Raw genomic sequence first — 20618 nt, 5'->3', positions numbered from 1 at the left:
TTATCAATCATCATCAGGAGAAACTGTCGCCGACGCGCTCGGCCCGGCGCGCTCCGGCTGCCGCTGCCATGGAGACAGCCGCCACATAGCAGCAAACGTGTGTTTACCAGGATGTTAATATACTCGCTCATATTTTTATTTAGCACCTGCAAAATAAACCGTTCGTATGTGTTAAGTGTTTCCTGCCAACAACAAAAAACAAGGAGGGGAGGGGATGGGGGGGGGGATAATAATTAGCAGATGGATGTGTAGATGGAAAAAAAGTAATATAAAAAGATCAATCTGCCTGTGTGTGCACATACATAATACATTGGCCAGTAATGAGCTCATTTCTGTGGCCGTACGTACACAGACCCTCCATTCAGCCTGTCGCCGTTAATATCCCTGAGCCGAGCAGAGACGACGTTCTCCCCAGCCGTCATGACTTTGTCCGTTCCAGCTTTACATATTTCTACTCCTTTTTTTCCCATTATTTAGTTTTTTTTTTTTTGCATAACCCACTCTCTTCCTTTACTTCTGCATGCATGCATGTGAATCAATGACCCCCCCACTTCCCTTTAAAGCCTCTTCGTTGTAGCGTGGACCATCAAAAGGCATTTTTCACAGAATCAGACGCTGGGAATGTTTCTGGAATGTTTCCAGAGTTTTTTTTTTTTTCCGCTGACAACGGCGCTTTCAGATAACAAATCAATTTCCATGTGACCTTAATCCATTACCCTTTTCCCTGGATTATTTTCACTTAAAAACAATTTCCGAAAATTGGACACGTACGGCAAGCTTTTAAACACGAGAACGTTTGTGGAAAGTGGGATGATGCATATGTGCAATATGAATTTTCCTGCCTTATTAAGGCAGCCATCTGGAAACAAAAGAGGGGAAAAAAGACTAGTGTTCTTAATTTGTTATTTGTGCGCCGTTGTGCTCGCTCCCCCCCCCCGCCCCCCTCCCTGGGGGAGCGGCAACATTACTCTTTCATCAGATCAAATGAAGCGAAGCCGTGTCGTTCCAGGAAGAGCCAATTAAACAGTTCAAAGAAGTTTATTATTGCGATGGATTATGAAATCATTCTCATCGGATTCACCGGGAGTGTGCATTTCTTCAGGAGGAGGGGTGAATGTGTGTACTTTTAGCACACGGCGCAAACTCGTGAAGGCGGTCGACTGGAGCTCTGCATTTGCAGAATAAATAGGAAATTATGTGACGTGCTTTATGGATTCATTTACAGCCCAAATGGGCTGAAATCACTCCCCCGGATACCTGCCTTCTTTTTCAACTTCTCTCTTTTGTAGCTGCCCACCTCATGTGATCGCCTCATGACGGTCGCGCCGCCGCCTGTTAAGCACTTATTAACGCGCATCACATTTGAGACATGTTTAATCTTAACCCAGTTACACCGAGGAATGCGATCACCTCTGACCCTGACAAACCGAATAATATCAGCCGGCATTTATCTCTCTCGCCGAGTGGATAATTCCTCGTAATTATACGAGGAGTGGAGGAAAGAAAGAACACTTTGGGACTGGCGGCGGTCCAGCAAGGCTTCACGTTTCTGTTTCCAAATAATGCACAATGCCATTTAACAGCTGGGGTAAAAATAAAGCCGCCACACAATGAGGTGAAAACGCTGGCGAGGAGCTTTTAACGGCCTTTGTTCCCGGGGAGGAAATTAAAAAACAAATCCTATTTTGCAAAGAAATGCTAAGAGCGCGCGCGCACACACACGCACACACACACACACACACTCACATACTGTGGGGCGGTCCCACAAACACAAGCATACGCCGTCGTTTCCATGAGTGCCACATGTAAAACACAGTCACAGTTACATAATGTGGAGGATTTGTTTAAAAAAAAAAAAAAGGAAAGAAAAACGGGATAAACTTCAAATGCTTCCACATCATTTGTACTGACAGACTGCTGCAACAACTCAGTGGGACTGTAGCTCTAAAAAAAATACAGTATTTCAATTTGGCTTTTGGAGGAGGAGGAGGAGGAGGGGGGGGGGGGGGGGGGGGGGAAAAAAAGGGAGGGAGAGATGAAAGAGAGCAGTGGATAAGCTTCAAGGCTTAGCCTATTCATTACTGGAGGGGGGAAAAAAAAAATCACAGCATCGACCTATAAATAAATGAATGCCAGGATAAACATGGAGCCCATACATCAATAAAACATATGTATACTAATAGATCACGCTCTAGTTACACTTGATGGGATTGAGACAGCCAATGAGCCCAATCATGAGGACTTTATCGTTTCTGAAAAGGTACACAGCGCTAAGCCATGGTGATTATAAATAATCGCCATTATCCCTCATAAAATAGGCCAGCGGTTACTTTTATCTTTTTCTTCAATATTTTCATGTTTATAACCCAATTTAGTGAATTTAAGAAGTTCATACCCCATTCTACAAATAAAGCTTCCTGGCTTTTATTTTTATTTATTTATTTTTTGTCCCGACACAAAGAATTCGCCGAATATCCGAAAGACAAAAAAAAAAAAAAAAAAAAACTAGCAGATTTGTAAACCCGGAGTAGCTGCCAGCAGTGTCACAACATCCCTTTAGAACAAAAAAACAAAACTGGGAACATCAATCACAGCCTTCACCCGTGGCATAATCCTCGCCGCGCTACTACCATTGTGTTGGAGGAATTTTGACGTCACGTGAAGTTACACAAGCTCTTTTCAGGAACAACAACTTGCAGCAGGCCCCTACCTGCAGACGGACCGAGCAAAGAGCAAGGAGACGAGCCTGGAAAAAGGGTCTGCATGCAGGAGGTGTCTCTGGGCCGGACTCACTGCCAGAGGCGCACTTTGTAAACAGCGTTTACTGTTACAGGGATGACTCAGACGGGCCCGCTCCGGGTTGCAACATGCTGTTTCTTTAAAGTTTATTCAGGACATTCAGCGCCTCGCATTACACCTAACGTCAGATATTTAAAAAAAACTTTTTAATACATGACCTGTAAGCCTTGTTTGATTTAAAAAACTCACATGAACATTTGTTCTTGAATATTTGACAGGCTTATTAAAGAAATAACCACTGAAGCATTTCGGATGAGGTCAAGCTGGCCTTTCTAAAAGAAAGTTTGAAGTCTGTAATGACATCTGCAGCCGTGTATCAGCTTTCTGGATCAAACAAACGGGCAACTTTCACACACTGTTCTTTGCCTTTATCTGCAAGTCTAATAATAACCTTGAAGAGCAGAGAAAATAGTTCATGTCATGCATCAGCCGCGGTATTGATGTTTGACATCTCGTGGCACTGTAGTGGCATGCAGGAACCAGTCTGACATCATCCTTCAGTGATGCATCTAAAGACAATCCAACCGTCTTTGTTTGAATATGCCCAAACTAGTGAGTAAAAAAAAACAAAAAAAACAAAAGCCTCCAACTTGAGAAATCAAAATACAATAAAATACTGCAAATGATTAAAAGAGCTTCAGGTTTGGCGGGCGACTCTGAAATCATGGATGTTGGCGTTTCAAATAAATGCAGCCACAGGGAGAAGCCGTCACTACTCACTCGCTGCAATAACATGTGATGACAGCGTAACAATAAAATGGTGACTGAATGTTTCACTGTGTTGGATCACCTGCACGCAGCGGAGTTGTTGTGTTTTCTTTTTTCTTTTTTTTTCCCCCTGCTGAAAAGTGATTTACGTACTCGAGTGAAAAGACAAAGAGTGAATGACGGGTTATAGCACGCTAACAGTTTTACTGTACTGTTGACATTTAATCAGAAAGTAAAGATGGATCTAATAAAGGTTTACTTAGATTTTGCCAATGCTACGTTCTGGCGCCGTCGGCCAAAAAGGGGACTACATAATCTAATTGTTTAAAAAGAAAGGCCAAAAAAGATTCATATTGCTGCAAAACGATATCACATAATGGTCTAGTTATGATAATGTTATCTGTGCTGTATATTTATTGATATAGACACATGCTAACTTTAGCAGTAGCAAGTAAACCTTTTCAAATCAGCTAAGATAAGCACAATAACTATAATAATGCAACTTGCTGCCATTCTGGTCTTTATAAAGTAACAAATTAAAATAAGCCGATGTGAGCTGGTCGAATAGTTGGGCTATCTGCTCTGCACTGCCAAAAGTAACATTTTCTTCAAATGAGTGTATTTTACCTTGACTTGAGCATGTAAATAAAACTATTTGCCAACGGAATAAGATTTTTGCACTTAGAAATAAGAACAATGCATCTCCATCATCTTATTTCAGGTGCAGGATATCTAATTATCTTATTTTAGGGGCAGAAATACTCATTCCGTTGACAAATAGTCTCATTTAGCTGTTCAAATCAGGGAAAAATATACTAATTTCAAGAAAATGTTACTTATTTTTAGTTCCCTATTTGCAGTGTGGTAGCCAGTCTGCATTACCTTAAAAAGAATGGCAGGTTGCACTTTAGTCCTGGAACCCCGACAGTCTCTATTCTTCCTGACTAGATATATTTACAAACAGCAGAATTTGTCTTGTGAGAAAAGAAAACTTCAGCAGTGTCTTTTCACGCAGCCGAAAGGCAGTGCACAGCAACAGGGAGGATTTATCCCGCATTACTTGATGCCCCAGACAACTTGCAATCAAGGAAATAAATGTTACTTTTTATTTTTGACCATCCCACCTTTCCAGGTCTTGTAACTCTTAATATTTCTAAACAGTTTTTTCTAAGCGATGGAGAAAGTGTAGGAGCCAGCTTCTTTCAGCCAGCTGCCCAGCAGTGCCCAACAAAGGATGGAGGAAGCAGAAGCACCGTGCTAGTCTTTGCTCCACTCGGCCAGACAAACTCTGAGCTTTAAACCATAGCGACAGTGTAACTTATACAATGTCTCCTTTAAAATCCTCATCCGTCCCAAAACTTTAGCTTACTTTGATCCGAGTAACCAGCTCATGGCTAGCTGCCTTTCAAACGCTCAGTCTCTATCTCAGATTACGTCCACGTCAGGTTGACAGATGAATAATACTCTTCCATTAACAAAAGAAAAACTGAAACATAATATTAGATCTTGATGAACATTAAACTCATTTAACTAAAAATAACAAGCTATAATCAATTTTACTGGCATAGTTAAAAATCTATACATTTTGCCCTTTATTCTCTATTTGTCGACTGCCATTGATCAGCTGTTGCGAGAAATCTTTGCACAGGTCTCTGAAATGCTGCTTGCCTATAATGAGATGCTCAACTTATCTATCAGCGCTGTTAGCTAAAAATAGATAAGAACCATCATAAAGCGTTATGTGCCGAGCTAGAGAGTCGGTGATGATGTAATGCGGATATACAGAAGGATTGGGCTTTTTTCGACCCAGCAGCCATGCTAATGCTCCTGAAGCCAAGTGCTTTTGGACAAAGCAGCGCTGTGCCACTGTTTTGGCCTCCGCACACCAGGTACATCGGGGGCAATGGAAGAGATAGAGAGCGAACAGGGACGTTTTTTTATGCCTGTTTATTTTGTGAAGGAACTGAAAGTGCAGGGCGTTGAGTTATTTTAAAGACAATGTGATGCCATGTGGGCATTAAATTATCTTAGCAGATGATCAGTCTGTCTGCACTTTGTCCTGATTAAAAGAATGTAACCATACAGCCACAACATGTGCTCTTTTTCTCCTCTAAAACCCTCCTCCATACCCTCTGCACTGCAGAACATATGGACAATGAAATATTCATGGGCTGTTGGTTAACACAAATCTGCACAGGAGATGAGAAAACATGAGCTTAGCAAGCAATTTGCCTATTGCATTAACAGACGGTCCTGTCATGAGACGACACTGGCATATGCATATTTCCTCTAATCAGATTTCTTGTTTAAAGAGCACTGGGGGAAAGTGGTTCAAGTTGTGGAAACAATGACCTCATGCTGTACGTTCATCCGGTGACCCAAACCAATCAAGCTGGCGAGATGTTATCTCTACGAGCAGGCTTGACATTTGAACATGTTTGCTGCTTTTACGTGTTTCTTTTCCTCATTTCTTCTCTTCTGCAGCACATTTCAGTATCAGTTTCAGTCAGATGGCATAAAGAGCCCTTTAGCTTCCTTTAACACACTCAGCAATACACACCCAGTCAAGCCAAATAAAGCCACAGATATGCAAAAACATGCATGTAAACACAACGGCATAAAAATAGACTGGAGTTCTGTTTGCATCTGGAACGAGTTTGCGTAATGAAGCAGTAAACTCCTCTTGATTGTTCTTCTTGTCGAGAGGATTACTGGAAAAGATTGCACTTGAATTGTTTTTATTTATTTCAAACAAAGGATACGAAGCTGACAATGAACTATAAAGTTTCTGTGCCGAGAAAGGACATCTTAAAAGGATAGTGCAGGATTTTTGAAGTGATGTTTGGGTTAAAAGTTTTAAGCAGTTAATATGTTACCTGCAAGGTCACAACTCTCATTGTACCTTTATTAAATACAAACAAAGATCAGTTGGCACCGCAGGCTGACGCTAATAGCTAGTCCAATAGGCGAATAGACCAAAGCAGACTTCTTTCATCCTAAAACAACTCCAACCTTAGAGACACCATAGCGCATTACGCAAATGTTTTTTTTTTAGGAACATTTAAACGTCAGTCAGATTTGCATGGGGGGTTGAATGGAAGCCAAACATTATTTGCTATGGAGGCAGAAAGTGGCACGCCACTAGCAATCAGAACTGAACATGTAAAGCGTTTCTTGTTAGAGTAACGTCATTCACAAAACACCTTAAATCAGAAAGTCCAGGTCCTGCTGACTACCGAGAGAGCCTGTCACAGCGCCCCCTTGTGGCAGCCTTATAAGCGCTGGCTTGGCAGCTTTTTAAGGAAGATGAAGTTGTAGCTGCTGAGGTATAATGATACAGATCATTGGTTTTTCAGCCAAGGGTACTTCTATCAGAGACAGCGATGCTTAATAACTGGAACAAACCATCTACGTATTTTTGCTTAGTGTTTTATGTGTGCTCTTCTGTTTTTAAGTAATTTCCATTTATTTATTTATTTCTACCTCACTCCCTGTTGCATTATTAAACATTCAACATTTCTGGATGTCTGTGACTGTGGTTGTATGAGATGCCATGTAGGAGGTATTGCAAAGGAAAAAAAAAAGAAAACTAACTAGAACGTGACTGATAAGGCATCAGTCAGAATAAATTACCTCTTTAGACCTCTTTCCTTTTATATGAGATCTTTATATCTCTATTGACCTACTCCAAATCTGCTTTTTGTTTCAACTATGTAGGAAAATAAAACACCAAAGGAATATAACACTCCTTTACAAAGCATTTGAAACTAGCTAACACAATTAGATTAACACCTTAGCCAAGCTGCCACAAATATTTAGAACACGGTAATAAATTTAGCATATTCAGCATCACAGCTCTAACATGCCTTTTACTCTGCACATTTATTCTGCACATGTGCACTACTACAAAACAGACACAACAGCGATGGAAATAAAACACAAGGATAAAACTGCTTTCGCTGTGGAAACGCTTCACTCACCTCAGCATGCTGGGAGCTTGAAACTGAAGATGAAACTGTGAGTCACACTTTCTGATTTATTTGGCTAATAATTGAACTGACAACTTGACTTGGAAAGTCTAATAAGGCATTGAAATTCATCCATTAATGGACAATATAAAATAAAATAACATGGGACTGAAATTCATCCATAAACGGACAACATAAAATAAAATAACATGGGACTGAAGCAGCAGAACAAATCCTTTACAGCAATACACACGCTCAATTCACAATGGAGGTGCATCCAAGGTGACATATATAATTTAAAGATGTGACAATGCCTCATGCTGTATGAAATCCCTTTCATTTCCTCACGTTTTCACCCAGGTTACACACGTTTTTCCATGCCCCAGTGCACACGCCGATACGGAGAGCTTTTCACGTTCTGTTCTTTATGTGCTTCACACTGGAAGACCTTTAGTCGCACACTCCCTCCTACCTGCATGTCGAATCCAAACATTACATCTATGCAAAAGGTCATAAAATAGGTTTCTCTAATACCGTTATGACATTTTATTTTTTAGTTTAGAAATGTTTTAAAATGGCAAAAAAGTGCACTTTGGTCCAAGCCGCTTTCTAACAAGCTGTTGGCTTCAACCAGCAGGACCAGCTAATCCTTGTTTATACTACATGAACACATCAAGTCCTTGTTTACACTACATGAACACATCAACTGAGCTGTATGCTGCACATAAAATGTTAACTGCTTATAAGTTTTTCCGAAAGAACCTCACCAACAATCCTGAAGTAACCTTTAAGAATAGGAGAGTAGAGTGAGAGCAAAAGAAGGAGGAGGGTTAACTTCGCCTCCAACATGATTACAACAGCAACTTGGAAAAAGCTGTTATTTTAAACTATATGCACAAGGGGTATTGGGTTTCTGAAAGCGTGGAAGTGAAGGCTGGGGGAAAAAAATGCAAAAACTATCCGTCTTAACAGCTTGTTTGAATATAAAGTCATCGGTTTTATGTTTAAAAGCGCTCGGCTGCGTTTACATATGTTTCAGGCATTTCTTTGCGGCCCAGTCTCCCTGCCACATTAATGTGAGTAATACTCAACACGCAGCTTTTAACAAAAAATGGATGTTGTGATCATTCAGTCATTCAGCACTGCAAAGCTCTGGCCCACTCAAAACTATTTCTGGCTTTTATCACCGCAGAGAGCCTCAGTAATGCCAATATTATTACAGTGCAGTATGTCACACCTTTGTTATTCTTGGGTTTATATAAGAGATAGATTTTCATTCCGCTTGTCAGAATGCAATAAGTGAAAAAATATTTGTACCCATGCTGTGTAAAAAACACAATTTATACATCTCTCATTAGACGTTTCGCACTGCTATAATATTACATTCCTGCTGGCAAAGGAAAGAAATTGAGGACACAGAGTAGCAAGGGTATAATCAATCCACGTTTGGCAGAGAATGCGTGATAATTATAAACAAAAACTGTGTCATTCCCCGTGAGGAAAGCAACTGCTCGGGGGTGACAGGCGAGGCTGAACATGAATATGGATCACAGGACTTGATGCAAAAGCAGTTTTGTTCAAAGTTGGTTCAAACGAAAGGATGCCAGTGACACCAGAGGCTTACAATAAAACAAACACAAGAAGTCATAAAGAAAAGAGAGGCCAGCAAGACAGCCCTCCATGATCTCAACAGATTTCAGCCTAGCAGGGCTGCTGTGTCAAGAATAAACCGGATTTCACAACTAGGCTTTTAATCTGTCGGCTAAGTTTTTCACAATACTGAACGCTGGGCCTGCTGACACTCAGAAATACTCCTTTTCATGTCTGGTCCTCCTTTTCTGGAACCCCTGAGGTAACCTGACACACTTTTATAACATAGTCTGGAGAAGATAGATGACTATTACAGCTGCCAGCACAGATCTGACTGAATTCAAAAGGGCAGAATAACTATAATAGGGGGCATTAAATCTCATTTTACACTGCTGTGAAAAATGATTTCCCCCTCTAACAGATTTAATCTGTTTTTGCATTTTAAATCTCACTTAATGTTTCAAACCCCAAGACTTTCATTGTAGACAAATATAACTTAAAGGAGCAATAAATAAGATATTTACTGTTAAATCAACATAAATCATTCTCTTTTGTCCCCCAGGATGAAAGTAACATTACCTATCAAACAATGGGTCCTCTCCATCAACAATATATTAGTTATGTTTTTCTCCCTTCAAACCCAGAGGTAGGGTGCGGAACTACTGCGGTTCAGAGTGTAGCCCGTGTTTACTTCCTGGTTCCTGAGCCAATCATAAGAGAGTTCCCAAAACAGAGCGCAGCATTTGGTATTTTATGTTGGCAAAAAGAGCAGCAGCCAGAGACAGAACAGAATACAACATCATATACCTGTCCAGTGGAAGTAAATATTCAATGGAGTTTCACAGCAGCAGGGTTGCTGAGTAAATGGCAGGTCTCCATGAAAGGCATTGTGCAAGTGTTGTTCTGATTTTAACCACTAGGTGTCAGTATTACTTATTGTTCCTTTAAGTCAGTGGTTCTCAACCGGTGGGGCGCGCCCCCCCGGGGGGGCGCCGACACTCTCCTGGGGGGGCGCGAGTAGGCTACAGGATGGGAGTGGAAAAAAACTGGAAAAAAAAAAATTGCACTTTTTTTTTTATCACTAAACTACTTTCATAAAAAGTTAAAGTTTTGTATATACATAACTCCTGAATAAAAATTTAAATGTGTTTGGACTGATTTAAAAAAAAAAGTTTTGAACAAATTTGATTGTTTTGTCATAGTAAGCGCAAATGCAGGTGATAAGCGGTTTTCATCCGGGTTTTTCGCGCATGCGCGCCGGACTGGAAGGAAGCTGACGAGTTCTCGGCATATTTTTCTTCTTTAGATAACGTATCACAAGATCGTTTTAAGAGTAAGTTGATGGTTGATGGTATCATATTGCCAGATTTATACAGCAAAAGCCTGAAGGGACGGAGGGAGTCTGTGAAATGCTGGCCAAGGCTTGTACGGCGACATAGCTAGTAGCTTAGCTGCCTTATAAACACGGCAGGCAATACACATGAGAGAGCATGGAACCATGAACCCACTGGACGGCTAAGAATTATTTTATATCGGGACATAGACACCAGCAACCCCCGCGACCCCATGAGGGATTAAGCGGGTCAGAAAATGGATGGATGGACGTTCAGACATGTTTGTTTAACATCAGAAAGCGGACACACAGCGGACACACAGCGCTTCAGCAAAGAGGACGAGCCGCCCGGTAGGTTTAAACAAACATTGGTTACTAAGGATTATTTCGGTGTTTTTGTCCTATTAATCCTTTTCACAGACTCATGCCAGAGGGTTTGCATACATTGTACATGTATGTATATTTAAAAAAAATCGCCGTAGTTAGCAGCTGTAGTGCAGACCGCGGTGAAGTTAGCTTGACATTGGACATTCAACCTCCGCGGAGTCAGCGGGATCTAGCTCACGGTTGATCCGGTTGAAGGACTCCGTTTTCGGCTAGCATCTCTCAGCTGCTCCCTTCTCCCATACGCGGTGGGACCGTCAACAAATCTGATTTGATTTTTGTTTATCAAGAGTGTTCCGCTGACGCCGCGGAGCTTGAATGTCCATGTCAAGCCAACTTCACCGCGGTCTAGTGCAGGGCAGAAAGTAGCGCTACATACTTGGCCGAATGATTAAAAGGTCCGAAAGAAATGGGATACATTCGTAAAAGAAACGCAAAAGGACTGGATTCCCAGCAGTGACAAAAGTGTTTTATGCAATTCACACTTCACAAGCGAGGATTGTGAGGGGTACTTACAATGGAGCATGGCTCTATGTCTTAGCAACGTTAGATATAGTCTCCTCAGGTTCACCTTGTTCAAACTCCGTTTCTTCGTATATATATTCGTTATCTGAGTTGCCGATGATTGAGGGGGAGTTTGAAGATGTATCAGACATTTTTTTAATTTATTTTTTTTGTACGTAGAGTAAGAGTTATTAATAAAATTGAACAAATCGGTAGCAAAAGACGTAGTATTTGCAGGCTGATGCACGGTAGTTCTGTTTGTGACGTCGCATTCCGGAACAACCCGAATGCAGAACGTTCGTGCTCTTTCGCTTATACAGCAAGTTTTATCAAAATTACTTCCAAACGGCGCACACAATTCACATATAATATACATTTCTTTACTCTGGTGACTATTTGAATGCATCTGGCAAAAAATACGTTCAGTCCAAGAGTTAGACTAGTAATGATAATAGGCCAACTGATGATAATAATAATGATAATAATAATAACAACAACAATAAAGCATGTAACCTCATAATTATATAGCAATAGCCTTGTAATAATGATAGGCATATACTACTCATAATAATAATAATAATAATAATAATAATAATAATAATAATAATAATAACAAAAAAAAAGCATGTAACCTCACAATTATATAGCAATAGCCTAATAATGGTGATAGGCCTACTGATGATAATAATAATAATAATAATAATAATAATAATAATAATAATAATAATAATAACAGCAAAAAAAGCATGTAACCTCACAATTATATAGCAATAGCCTAATAATGGTGATAGGCCTACTGATGATGATGATGATGATGATGATGATGATAATAATAATAATAATAATAATAATAATAATAATAATAATAATAATAATAATAACAAAAAAAAGCATGTAACCTCACAATTATATAGCAATAGCCTAGTAATGGTGATAGGCCTATACTACTCATAATAATAATAATAATAATAATAATAATGCCTGCAAGCTCACATTAGAAGTCTGGTGCTACTGCCAATTATAACAATAGCCTAGAAATGATAATAGGCCTACCTACCGCTACTGATGATGGTAATAATAATAATGTGGGCCTAAAAATAATAGCCTAGGGCTATCTATCTATCTATCTATCTATCTATCTATCTATCTATCTATCTATCTATCTATCTATCTATCTATCTATCTATCCAAGGTAGAGCGGGGCGGGGCGGGGCGGGGGGATGGGGGATCTGGGCGGGGGGCACTGGGGCCCCAACTGCAACGAACCAGCTTTGGGGGGGCCCAGCTTGCAAAAGGTTGAGAACCCCTGCTTTAAGTAAATGGAAAATGCAGTTCTGAACTATTAATTTTGTTTGTTAAAGGGGAAAAGGTTAGAAAAATCAACCGGCCTAGTATTTTAAAAAAAATAAGTGACCCCTCCATTAAATCGTGAATAAACTTTGATTAACAATGTTCAGTTTCTGTTCCCTACCCCACCCTGTTTAGATTACTGCCTGATCCTTACAATAAAAAAAAAATCACCTAACTGGAACCTGACTGACAGCATGAAGTAGACTAAAAGGTCTCATAGAGCAACACATCTTGCTTCGATCAGAGGACTTTCACAAACAGATGAGAAACAAAGTCATTCAGTCTGGAAAGATTTACAAAGCTTTTCTATGGCTTTGGGACTCTAGAGCAGCGGCCCTTAAACTGGGGTCCCGGACCCCCGGGTGTCCGCCAACCACAGGTTGGTGGTCCGTGAAACGCATGTTGTCAGGCCTGAGGAGGCACTGCTGAGGATGCGTCGGGGTTGAGCTAAGTAACACGATGGACAAGTATTTAAATGCTTCGTCAAGTAAGGTAAACGGCAAATCAGCTGAAGTTAAGAAGTATGTCAACAGTGACATCGAGCTGGCTTTATCAAGAATGAGGATCTAATCTCCATAATTGTTAAATAACCATATGTTAAATATTAGGTGTTAAATATTAGGTGTCCTTGGAAATTTTTTTTACCGCTGCTAAGGGGTCCCTGCCCATGAAAAGTTTGAGAGCCCATGCTCCAGAGAACAGTGAGAGCCATTATCTAGAAATGGAGCAAACATGGAACATTGTTGCTATTTCCACCAAGAATCCAGTCTACCATGATCAGAGGACTGCAATGACGACTCAGGAAGAAACAACATTTAAAGAAGGTACTCAGCCATCAAGCCACTAAACTTGGTACATTGCTCTTTTGGTTGAGCCTTAATAAAACTGTTTTGCCTTTTCCATGGTATCGACAATCAAAATGTGAGTTATTTTATTTCCAAAAAACAAAAGCATCAATTTTTTCCTCCTTGGTGTGCTTCAGAACAAGGAAGACACGCCATCAATAGGAAGCGGGATGACAAGCTTGCGAGAGGATATGGAGGAGAGAGAGCCTCCTACTAGCTTTGTGACTGTAATGGTTATGCTACAAAGACCCAAAGCTCCCAGCTGGTCCAGCTCTGAATGGTTAAATTTATTTTTTTTATATTAGCATTTTGGAGTGGCCTAGTCAAAGTCTGGACCTAAATCTGACCAAGATGATGTGGCATGATCTTAAATGGGTCCTTTATGCCCAAAAGCCCTGCAATATGACTAAATATGAACAATTCTCTCTACAAGAAGGGACAGGGCAGACTGCACTTCTAGAGGAAGTTTAGGTCATTCAGGGTTTGCAGCAAGATGTTGATCTTCTGTAATTTTGTTGTGGAGAGTGCAACCTCTTCAGCCATCACCTGTTTGGGGGGGGGGGGGGGGGGTAGCAGCACCAGAGCAACTGATTTAAAGAAGCTCAACAGGCTTATTAGGCAAGGCAAGTCTCTTTATAAAGCACTATTCAGTAACAAAACATTTTAAAGTGCTGTATTAAGAAGGCCGGCTCTCTTCTGGAGGCCTTTCTACAGCCTCTGGAGACGACTTTGCAAAGAAGGATTCTTCATAAAATGAAGAATATTCTGGACAACCCAGAGCATCTTCTTCATCAGACTGTCGTACAACAACAGAGAGTCTTCAGTCAGAGGCTTCTCCGGATCAGCTGTAAGGCAGACAGCTACAGGAGATCCTTCCTGCCTGCACCCATCACCATCTACAACTTGGTGAAGAAACCCCTACAACATGAGTTACACCAGCATTTAATTTCCCCTTTGAGATTAATAACGTATTTTTTAACTGACACGAATTCTGCAATGCTGAGTGGATCAAATCAAATTACCACAGGGCCCGGTTGGATTGGATAGTTTATTTTCCCTTAATAAATTAAATCATCATTTGATAACTGCTTCTTATATTTACTCAGATTGTCTTTGTTTGATATAAGAATTAGTCTGATGATCTGAAAAGACAGTAAAAACAAAAGATATCTGTCAGGAAGTAAACATCTTTTCACAGCACTGTAGCTTTAAATATCTCACAGTGTTGCTCCTAGTGTCGCTGTTTGTTCTAATAAAGGTGGATTTAGCAGTTTTTGTATTTTAAATAGAGGCTTCAACTAGCGGGAGAGCATGTCTGTGTCTAAGTGCGGATGTGTAAGCATTCGTGTGTGTTTGTGCCTGTAAGTAAGACACCCTCGAGGCCTCATTCACCTGCCAGAGCGATGTAAATTACTTAGCTCTGCTGTTTTAAAACAAATCACAATCAAGTCTCTGAGCAGCAATTCCAGCAGAAATAAAAAGCCTGCTCAGAGCCGAGTAAACCTTCATCTGAAGAACATTAGAGATCCTGGCTGCCTCAGCATGGAGAAAAAGCAGAATCCCCTTCGGCTATGAAAATAAACCTTTAGCTTAAATGTGACTCACAGAGGAATGGCATCATTGAGCCAAGCGAATGAGCAACAGCAGCCACAGGATGTTAGCGTTGCTATTCATAACTTATTTTCCTATGCCTAAAAACCGTTTTCCCTTCTGGTCTCACCTCTGCTGCGCTCTTAAAATGCAATTACCTCGTGGCAAATTTACAGGAAAAAGAAAAACAATGACTTTTGACCAGAGGAGCCATTACAGAGAATGTCACACCGATGCCTGCGGAGTTACCAGGCGCAGGAAATCTACAGAGCGAGAGCTGAGTCACATTAGCCCTTTGTTTAAGGCCTGGCTTAATAAAACGTGTGGATTGTGGAGCAGCAGGGACGGCGCGCTGAATGACAGATAAACATGTTCCAGCGCTTCGCGGCTCCTCGCCGGAGCCACAAAATGCTTTTCAAAGGTGTGACTGAGGAGCGCGTTCCAGCAGCAGTCGCTGGTGTTCGTAAACAGAAACACTCTGGAGAAAATATTTTAGGAGTATCAGAAACTACGTGTGGCCTTCTTGGAGTCCTAATTATCAAAACACTGCGAGATCAAAAGCCTGTTTTGCCTTAATTCATTTGCCAAAGAGGACCGGCAGAATGAATCAAGCACAGAAATCCCAGAAATGTGTAATCTCCACTCCCAGACTTTAACGACGCAAAGGAGCATTTTTATTTTCGTTTTAAACCCATGTGACTAGTTTCTGGTTGTTTTCCAATGTGGTGACACATTAGGATGTCTACATTTCACTGTATTTATAATTTACGAGGCAAATTTCTTGCTGGAAATGAAGGCAGGTCAGTTTATTTGCAACGTTTTATGCAAATGTTCAATACAGACAAACTAAGCAGCTGAAATAAATCGGAAGTATTGTTGGACTTTTTATTTTTATCACTGCTTTCACTTTCCTTTCTAAATGCTGCTGTTGACATTCGAGGTGATAATGTGGACTGACATGTCAACAGCTATTTAAGAACTGTGGGTCAATTTCCACCTATTTCTAAACCGCACAACCACTTCATACCCATTTATAGATGAAATCCTCATTTTCTTCTTTCATGACACCCTATACGCTAAAGAAGGTTAATGAAATGTATGTATTAGAGCTGCATGACTTAAGCAATGCGTTAGATGAAAATGTTGTTGACAATATTACATATAACCTACATTTACCACAGTTTCATTGCTTCCTATCAGCATTACTATTTCGGTCTCCAATATCTGCATCAGGAGTCGTCCCCAAGGGCAGAGCGCCTCAGTTCCACCTGGCCACGTACGCCGGTCAGTCATTACAATAATGACCAGCGTCAAGCTGCATTGGACTGTGCATCCCGACCTTTCTCTCGGTACCAATGATTAACTTAGCAGTTTGAGCCACAGTGAGCTATCTGCTGGACCAGAACAAATGAGCCAGCCTTCAATCCCCACCATGCATCAATGAGCTTTGGTTCACCACTGCCGCTGTCTCAAATCACCTTTGACAGACACTGACCACTGCCAGTGGTGGTTCCTCATATGGCCCATATGGGAAGTCGCACAGGGCACATTAGAAGAGGGGTGCATGATCACAATTATACAAAAAGCAACTCGTCTAGCAGTTGTGGCCTGAACAACTTTATTCTATGCATGTCCAGTCAGTAGGTGGTTGGCGTTGCACATGCATTTCTGGCTTGCAGCTGACAATAAGGACTCTTGGGTTCTTGCTTTGTGCAGGACTGCAGAACCTTTTATCCTGCCTCAGAATCTCATTATTTTCAGCACTTTAATTGGTTGGAGGAGGAGGCAGAAGGAGGGGCTTGCCCAGAGCTCCAATCATGGGAGAACCACCACTAACCACTGCAGACCAGGAGCAAACCGGAAACAGCTCTCATACGTGGGCCATCACAACACGACGTCATCAAACTTGTTAAAATCCTCCATCAACTTAAAGAACAAAATGCTCACCCTCTGCCATATGCATGTCATCCATAAACAGCTGCCATGATAATAATCCATGTAGTTCGCCTTACACGTCAGTGGTCATAATGTTATGCCAGACTGGTGTGCATTATTGTCACAGTGTGAATGGCTGCCACTTGAAATACAACAGCCTACCAAATGAGTCTTATTTTCATATTTAACTCATACTGTAATGACAATTGTGTTGTAATAACATGTACGGCTCCATGGAGTGGATATAAACACCTTTCCAACAATACAAAACATTGCTGCTGTTCAACATCCTTCGGGAAGATATCGTACCTCTGCTGTATTCATGACTTACTTACGTTCACGCCAATTATACAACAAACACAAAGCATTGCACTCAACTTAGATTTACTAAATGCAGCACGGTGTGAATTTGTATTCAGTTGTTTGACAATTAGGTTATAAAACTAGTTTTTGTGTAAAGAAACAACAACAAATCAGTCGTGGGTAAGGTTGCTATTGCGACACCACTGTCAGCTATTTTTAGTTTCTCTGTTTATCAGATGAATTAAACAACCAGTGTGACAAACACAAATTGTTTTATTTGGGGTTGTTTTTTTGTCACTAGTGGCCATTATTGACAGTAGGCTGACAGGAAATGAGCTTAAGAGAGAGAGAGAGGGGGGAAAACCTGCGAGATAAATTCACGGGTAGGGACTGGAACCCGTAGGGACCGAGGGCTGTGAGCATGGGTTGCATGCTCTACCCCTGCACCGCCACCTCGTTCTATTTTGGCTATTTTTTTATTAAATACATTAAGAACAGCTCCTACTTCCACCAAAAACCTCTTTTTAAGTTTTGGAAACGCTGAAGGGATTTTAACGATGGATACGACTAACAGTATTTAAACGACTCATTCAAAACTCTCAATTAAGAATCCACTCCTGATGGCAGCCTCTGTTGCCTCAGCTACACCGTCTAAGGAATAAAAAAAAACATCTAAAAGGGTCTGATGAGTTCACTTCTTCCCAACTTAACACCCGGTGTGTGTGTACTTGTAAACATGTAGCCTTCAACCGCAGCCAGAGAGTGACTCAAGCACTGAGAGAATTTAAAGCACTTCCTTTTATAAACCTACCAGAGAGGTGGAAAAAAAATCCCCTGTCAGGAAGCTACAAGATGGACTGTGTCTTCTCTTCCTTATATAGACACAGTTTTATTTTGCAAGACAGGGAATTTTACTGTTATCATTGCACTCAGGTACTATTTCTGCACATTGTCCACACACTGAATCAATAGTCTCCCCAAGTCCTCGGTTTTCTGGTTAACTCAGACTCAGTGTGGCTGTGTGTAACCATAATTGAAAGTTTGAGGTCGTCAGTGTGCTAAGAAGGATTCTCAAGAGCATAATATTGTTGCTCCAGATCAAGAATGAAATTATTCTGATGTCTCCAATAGGAAACCTTTCGAACACCATTACTTCAACAAGCTGTTGGTGTCACAGACGATATGAAGCTTCGACCGTCCCTCCAGCCGCCAGACTCACCGAACTCATCGCAGATGCTCTCGTTCTGCAGCAGGGTGGGGTGTTCGAAGGTGTCGCGGCAGTACAGGATCCGCGTGTTTCCGCCCAGCGCAGCAATGCCGCCCAGCGCCAGCACCGTGTGGTCTATGAGCAGCAGGGAGGGCTGCTCTCTGAGCCGAGCCAGAACGGAGCGGTAGCGACAGTACTGGGGGTAACTGAGGACTAAAACCTTCCGCCCGTCCTCTTCTTGGCCTGAAAAAAACACAAAAGCACAGAAAATCATCAGAAGTTGTGCAGAGATCCCACATACAGTTGACCAAAAATGTATTTCTGAACCAGTTTTCATATAGACAACTCCAACACAGAGTGATCTACAGAGGTTAACGTCAGACAAACACCACCACCAACAAAAAAACACCAGAAATTATCACATTAAATCAACAAAAAAACCTGAATACACATGAGAGAAAATCAGAAAAATAAATATGAATAATATATTTTACAATTATTGAAATACTAGATTAGCAAGTCCTCATAAATAAGTCATTTAGTTCTATTAATAAATATTAAGAGTAGTAACATTAGCAACAATATTAACTGATACATTAAATGTTTATGCATACATATCAACTATTTACTATATACAGATAAATGAAAAAACAAACAAAAATACAAGAATTCATGTATCAAAGTAATGACAAATAATGATGCAATCTAATAGATAGCAAGACTTGTAAAAGTTGTTAATAACTATATGGAATAAAATAAAAACATATAATAAATACTCGACAAAAGTGACTTTTAGTGACTTTTTTAATCAACAAAAGTCCTTTTCCAGAAGACGTGAAGGGAGGGTCTGTATGATAAAAGCAAACCTAGCAGGTAAGGTGATCTGAGACCATTGTTATTTCTACATACCAGTAAAAGCACCTTAAAGTTCAACACATGAACTGGGAATGTGCAGCGGGGAAATAGGAAACACGTTTCTTTAAGTGTCCTAGCAAGATTTGTAAAGAGCAGCACTTAATTTTACAGGACACATTTATTCCTCCATCTCTCTTTAGCTTTTATGGCTCCAGTCGCTCTTGTAGCTCACTAGCTGGCCTCTGTTACTTCGCAGCACATCCACTGCTACTGCGCTGCCAGCTTGACCTCCTCTGAACGTAATGATTGGGACTTTTATTCAGCACACAGACAGATTTATGGTTCAAAACAAACGACCGTTCGCTAATTCCTGGAAAGCTCGACTTATTTTCCATTTAAAATCCTTGATGCTCCCCTAACTTGACATCTAACAACCTCATGGTCTTATTTTTCACGCACTACTATTTTGAATCACAGTAAGGAAGTGAGATGCGTTTACGCTGTTTCATTGCGACTTTAAATAACTTCCCGAGAGTTTCACATCCTTTCCTTGTACGCTCACAGAGAGCGCCCTTATCATGTGTGCAAATAAATAGAAAACTATCTTGTTGTCTGGGTGCGTGACGGCACGGAAGAGAATGCAATAGAATCGAATCCTCCTTTATTGTGCCACAGTGGGGAAATCCAGGCGTACCGGCAGCCAGTAAGGGCAATGGCATGCAGGGCATTCTGGGGTGGGAGGAATGTGAAAACGGCTCAAGAAGCGTTGCTGTTTTGCTGGACCTGTTTTGTGGCAAGACGTCTTCGTGGTGGGAAATCCTCAGAGCAGTTTAGACGGGGCAGGTGTGAGTGGGTGTGTGCAAACATGATCCGTGTGCATGCGTGTGTGGGGGTGTTTTTGCTGCTTTCTGACCAACCATACAAAAAAAAATCAAACCTTGAATGCACATGAATCTTTTATATTCGGCTCTATAATTAACCCTCGCTGTTTATCTCGGGTTGTTGTGCTTCTGGTAAAGCCGGCCCATCTTCAACTCCATTGGTTAGCATCCGGGCTAATATCCCACTGACGTGTTTGTTTGACTAATCAGGTGTAGGAACTTACTGGCAACGAGATGCTTTTGTTGATCTGGCCAACCTCAGGAAGTGGAGGAAGCACGCCCTGATGCAATGTGATAAACCTCCATAAAAGTTGAGGGAATAATCTGATAGACGATTTAAAGCGTTAATGTTACACTGAGGGGCGG

At 41.0% G+C, this 20618-nt stretch overlaps 1 protein-coding gene across 1 annotated transcript in view; it reads right to left on the bottom strand.

Moving 5' to 3' along the window:
- Positions 1–20618, bottom strand: part of arid5b (AT-rich interaction domain 5B) — a 117418-nt gene that overhangs the window by 50168 nt on the left and 46632 nt on the right. Inside the window, exon 4 of the mRNA XM_012864982.3 lies at positions 18529–18759. Within this exon, the coding sequence (XP_012720436.2) occupies positions 18529–18759 (231 nt within the window). The remainder of the gene's footprint in view (positions 1–18528; positions 18760–20618) is intronic.

Source organism: Fundulus heteroclitus, chromosome 22, assembly GCF_011125445.2.
Source record: "Fundulus heteroclitus isolate FHET01 chromosome 22, MU-UCD_Fhet_4.1, whole genome shotgun sequence".
Classification (NCBI taxonomy): domain Eukaryota; kingdom Metazoa; phylum Chordata; class Actinopteri; order Cyprinodontiformes; family Fundulidae; genus Fundulus; species Fundulus heteroclitus.
Note: the sequence above shows the minus strand (reverse complement) of the source record. Positions and strands in the feature narration are given on the sequence as shown.